Source organism: Aulonocara stuartgranti, assembly GCF_965226115.1.
Source record: "Aulonocara stuartgranti genome assembly, chromosome: 7".
Taxonomy (NCBI): Eukaryota; Metazoa; Chordata; class Actinopteri; order Cichliformes; family Cichlidae; genus Aulonocara; species Aulonocara stuartgranti.
In genome coordinates this window covers 62,591,501-62,597,500 of record NC_138945.1, presented here as the reverse complement: position 1 = coordinate 62,597,500, position 6,000 = coordinate 62,591,501, and the positions used below count along the sequence as shown (strand labels likewise).

Here is a 6,000-nt window from a genome sequence, read left to right as displayed (position 1 = left end):
AGCCCTTTGGGCATGTCTTAAAGTCATAAATTTGCAATGTTTTCTCTCTGTTCTCTCACATATCGTTTCACAATATTCTTTTGTGTGGACCAAAAACTGCATATGTGCTAGCACAGTATGTGCTATGAACTTTCTTTTATGAACAAATATAATACATTTGCATGAATATTTATAATAAGACAAAATATGGCATTCGTAGATATTATCTTGCTTCATCTTGGAATTGAGAGAATTACTTGATAAGCCAGTGGGTAGAGTAACTGATAAGAGAAATGTAATTGTTTGTTGCTCTTTGAGTCATTTTAGTTATATGCAGTGTACAGATACAGAGTTTCTTCAAGCTACACAAAGTTTTAGAAACCATGGAAAAAGGAGTGAAACACCTAAAGTAAGAAATGCATGAGAAAGGAACTTCTTGCACTGCCCAGTGAGGAGTGTAAAGGGCAGTGTGCCTCTAATACAGACATTGAGCTTAGTGTCAGGGTGACTAATGACCTACAGTGCTCTCAATTATTATTGCTAACACATACACACACACACACACACAAACCCCATGTGATTTACTCGAGTGCATGCTTTGAAGAGGTATGACTCAGTTGCAATCACAGGCAGCTACACCAACATTTCCGTCTCCATCTCAATTTCCCAAGAACCGAAGACTCGTGGTCTAAATGAGGACATCAGCACTCTTGAAAATAGGTTTGTCCACAGAAAAGCCACCCAAGTGCAGCTCAGATTAGCTTTCTGCCCTGCCACAATCAATGTGAAAGTGGGTCTCATTAATTTCTTTGGGCACACCTTTCATCACACCTCAATCTTGCATTATTCAGAGGCTTTTTTTCCATTTTTAGCTTTGCCGTTGCTTTTGAGGCATGGTGATTGTAAGGTTAGTCCTTGACTGTAATAAAAATATAATAAAATCAGAGTCATCATGACCTCTGCAACTATGTTAACAACAGGATTTTTAAATATATTAATATAAATTTATCTTTCTGTACACTTTTACTTTTTTTTAAACATATATATTAAATAAGTATTAATTATTGCCTTTGCCTCTGTACAGCACCACAGTGGATTTTAAATCAAACAATCACGACAAGTTTGAAGTGCAGACTTTTATCTGTAATTCATTCTCCCAGAAGTATTGCATTAAAACTTAAGACCCTGAGTCTATCTCCCACCGGGAACGAGTCCAACTTATTGCCGGCTATTCGGACCAAGTTCTTGCAGTTGTTGTATAAAGATCGAATGGCTCGTAGCCACAGGCCAGACAATCCCATACTATTGAAGCACCTCAGAGAGAACACTTGGAGGGACATGATCGATTGCCTTCTTCAAGTCCACAAGACACATGTAGACTGTTTGGGCAAACTCCCGTGCACCCTCAAGTATCGTCAAGAGGGTAAAGAGTCCGCAACTGGGACAAAAACCTGCATTGTTCCTCCTGTATCTGAGGTTCGACTAACAGACGGACTCTGCTTTCCAGCACCCGGGCCTTGACTTTCCCAGGAAGGTTGAGGACTGTGATTTATATATATTTTTTTCTTTTCTCCCCACTTTTTTGTTCGGCCTAATGATGGCCTCATCTAGTTGCATCAGCACATCTTTGAACCTCATGTTGTGAATACAAGTTCAATTGTGAAAACTCTAATTAATCTTTCAGGACAAAAGAAATTATTTTTTTCCATTAACTGTGTATTTGTGGGAATGTCTTGTTGGGTAGCTTTCTCCTCACAAATCAGCCTTACGCTTCTTATATCTTTTCTACACATAATTGCATGCAGCGTGAACTCAAAAGAAAGGATCAATTTTGCATAACACTGAGTAATTTAAGACTGAGCGTCACTCAGTTTATGTGAAATTTATCACAGCAAGTGATATAAAAGCAAATCTTAATTACAAATATTTGACGAAGTCAAATTGGCTGGAGCTAGGCTGGCAGCTTTATTTCACTGCTGCCAGACTCTAAGCTCTGGAGCTTAGAGTCCAGCCTCCAGTCTGGACGGCCCGCAGACAGCCTGCCTGCAGAATCAGCCTGCAGCCCCAGGAGAGCCTTCCATCCTGCTGCGTCTGCTCTTCTCCCTCCTCATAAACATCCATCCTGCCTGGTCGACCTGTCAAACCCTGCATCTCCCACCCCTTGCCTCCCTCCGTTATCCCCCCCCCCCCCCCCCCCCCACATACACACACACACACACACACACACACACACACACACACACACACTCCCCTTCTCTCCCCTCTCTCTTCCTCTGCTCCACTGGGCTTGTGAAGGTGAGCCAGTCCCCGGTGGCACTACTGTACAGATTGCAATGTTTCCTCTTCAAATGGAGGTAGCTCTCTTGTAAAAACCCATGTGAAGAGGGACCGGGCTGTTTATTTTTGTCTTTTACTGCACACTTATCTCTGGGCGTCCTTGTTAATTAGTCTCTATCTCAGTCTTTGGTCAGCTGCTTTTGTCATTACAAGGACAGGATGAGGTTGTTCTGTGTGTTGCTTCAAAGTGAGGCTGATGAAAAGCACGCATCCCTGAGGTTTTAGGCCAGTTTGCTGCCACCCAATCACTTGTCCTTAAAAGCTTCTTTATGAGCAGGACGTGTGGGGGAACAATAAAAGCAGTAGGAGGAATGCTTAAGAATAGATCTGAAGTGACTCAACCTCTAATGGATGTGCCTAATCATTTTTGATAGTGTCCATCTGTGGTTCTGTAATTGATGTCTTAGGGCAGGTGCTTTCCTGGTACACTTCTTTGTCTGACATCTATAGAGCTGAAGTTTCTTCACCTCACTTCCCGATTAATCTCTGTTCTTTTAAGTTGCTCTGGATTTATTGTGTGTGTGTGTCTGTCTATGTATCATCTTTTATCATTTTTTTCTCAAAAGCTGCAATGTAATAAAGGATTAGGCAGGTCTCTAAAAATATACTCGCTAAAGAAATTGTAACACGTAAGTTATGTAACGAATAAAACACAGATCTCTAGGGCACTGGACTAAAATTCTTTTGTGGTGTTTAGAGGACTTCTGTGCCTAAAGTTCATGTCATGCATTATGACTGTTGATGAAATATTGTTTGTTTTCGTGTAATCTTTCAAAAGATGTTCACATTTCTACAACTCAGTGAAGTAACAAATGTTTATTTAATCTTAAATATGGAAAAAAGTGAGCCTGTTCTCAGATTTCGATTTGAACACTACCCTGTACATTTACTCATGTGCACATGAATGCCTTGGTGAGAACAGGCTGTTATTTGGCCATCCTGTTGCTGCAGGTGAACTGATTGCGCTTCCCCTATGTGTCGGTGCAGGTTTTTGGAGATTATTATCACTTCAGGCATCACGCCGTGGAGAAGAGAGCTTTGTCTGGCCACAAGAGGATGCACATCAGACTGCAAAAAGAACCACAGGTAAGACTGTTGTCAGCACTCGCACAGCTTATTGTAGCACTTCATGTTGGCAACAAAAGGCCAAAAGACAGATTGGATTGCACATAGAGAGTGGGTATATCACGAGAGAAAAGGGATGTCAGAATCGGTGACAGCTTGTCAAAGTCTTTGCACCGGTCCCTTCCATCTGTCCCCTGACCCAATCCAAAGTAGCTGTAAATATGCAAAACCACCCAGCACAACAGCTGGGAGAGTCTGTTATTAGCTGAGCATTTTCAGTAGTTTTTTTTTTCTTTTCTTTTCTAATAAATATTTTCATTTACATTTTCTAAAACGTAAATGCCATTTTTATATATTTAAAAATCGCATTTGTGGGGCATCTACTAATCGGAAGGCTGGTGTGTCGATCCCTGGCTGCTCCAGTCTGCATGGCAAAGTATTCTTGGGCAAGATACTGAACCGATGCATCCATTGGCGTGTGAATGTAGCTGAATGCTAGATGGAAAACACTTGAGCATAGTAAAGGTGCTTATGTGAATGGGTGTGAATAGTGAAGTAGGCATCTTTTTTCTAAAGTGCTTTGAGTGCTCGAGCACAAAAGCGTTATATAAAAGTCATTTACCATATATAGATGTGATATTTACCCGATATCAACCACCATTTTAGAATTGGTTCACAAAATCAAACTTTCTGTGGACCACATATAAAAACCAAAGTGCCAAAATTGGGAGATTTTTTTCTTCTCCTTTTCACGGATTATGGAATAAGCAGCATCATATCACCAGACCACTGTGTATTTGTACTGTTCCTGAACAATAAAACAGCATCTACTAACCAGTAAAAAAACCTAAATGCGCTTTTGCTTTTTCCCTGATAATAATGTTTATGTTCTCGCTAGAAACAAAATTGTCGGTTGATGTTAGAAAACACTGATTCACATTATAAACCTTATATCACGCTCTTTATTATAGCAGAATTTGCATCTGCAGCCAACAGATCAAAGCACATCAGTTACAGAGAAAATAATACTTGCAAAAATGTGAAATGCTTTTCTTTAAGCATGAAATGCTAATTAGATATGACATTTAGAGATCATTACAGCACTGCCTTCTGAAGGCAAAGAGATATTTACTAATGCTGCAAGCATTTTAAAAAAATCAGATTTGGGTTAAACTATTAAGTAATACACAGGAGATTTTTTTTTTAACCTGTCTTGGCAGGAAAAGGAAAAAGGGAGAGAAAATAGGAGAAACAATACAAATAAAGCAACAGAGCATGAGTAGAAAAACACACTGGGTCACCAAATAATGTACCTGTAAGAAAACACATACAAAAAACAAACAGCACTTAGAGGGGAAATGCAAACCTACGGGAGATTTTTAAGCAAACACAGCAGATATAGTCTTATTTAGTTTGTGTGGAGGAAAGAACTGAGTGTTAAAGTGCTGATATTCTACAGTTTATTCTAAAAATGTAGAAAAGATAAATGTGCAGTTACCATTATCAAGTGGACATAAGTAGATGACTGTCACCTAAAGAGGTGAAACCATATTAGATCATAACACTTCTTTTATTAAACGTCTCCTTTTAAATCTATTTGTGTATGTATATGTGTGAAATAGGAATTATTTAAATTAACCTTTTCAGCTTTTGTATATTAAAATAAACCCTGGATGAAGGCTTGCAGTAAGCTGGTGTGAAGTCTGTAGTATAGTAGTGTGAATTGTGTGGCAAAACCTGTTTGAATAAAACCCCATCTGTATACATGGGAATTTATAGTAAAACTATGGCTAAATCTGCCATATATAATGTCATTTGACTTCTCTACAATAAAAATATTTCTCAGAATGTTTAGTAGCTTCTAAAAAATCAAGTACCTCACATTTCAGGGACCAACAGAAGTACTGCATCTGTGCAAATGTCTGCTTTACAGTTCTTCTATTTTCAGTCTTACTGCTAAAAGAGTTAGCCATTTGTTGCTGCAGTGTTTACACTGGAAACAAGGGAGGCAGCTGAGGTAATTGCTGCTCTAAAAGCATCTTCAGAGCTGCCGGACTGGTGCTAAAAAGTAGGCAGTTACCCAGTGAGAACATCTATAGCAAGGTAGTTTTGCCAAGTGCAACCCAAGGACTAATCTGTAGCTTTCCTGAGTCCAAGTCATTCCAGCCGAGGAAAGGACTGATGTGCTCTGACAAGCTCTGAGGCCCCAAGACATCATTAGTGGGATATGGTGACGTGCACTGAGGCCAGTGGTATCAGGGGTTGGGGTAAGTGGATGACAACAAGTCTCTGAGAGCATCCAGGGAATCTGGTTGCTGAGCAGATATCGGTACTGTGGCTCTCAAATTCATAAAACATAGTTTTCAAATCTAAAAAAAAAAACCCCACACACAATTAAGTAAATTTAGCACAGGCAGTGGCAGAAACAAGGGTTTTATTAATCAGAATCAGAATTATTGTTACTGAGGAAGATTTAATGATGTGTAATATTGGATTTTGGGTGCAGAAGGGACCGAGCAACATTAAAACCCAAGTGAGAATCTGTCAATAGAAAGTTGATATGTTCCTAATAAGTGGCTTGAAAGTATTAAAATAAAACAATGAGATGGACACTGAGGT

At 39.5% G+C, this 6,000-nt stretch overlaps 1 protein-coding gene across 2 annotated transcripts in view; it reads left to right on the top strand.

The window, feature by feature from the left end:
• The window catches only part of furinb (furin (paired basic amino acid cleaving enzyme) b), a 94,442-nt gene that overhangs the window by 43,467 nt on the left and 44,975 nt on the right, over positions 1-6,000 (top strand). For both annotated transcript variants that reach the window (XM_082539340.1, XM_082539341.1), the window contains exon 3: positions 3,304-3,402. In XM_082539340.1, the coding sequence (XP_082395466.1) occupies positions 3,304-3,402 (99 nt within the window). The remainder of the gene's footprint in view (positions 1-3,303; positions 3,403-6,000) is intronic.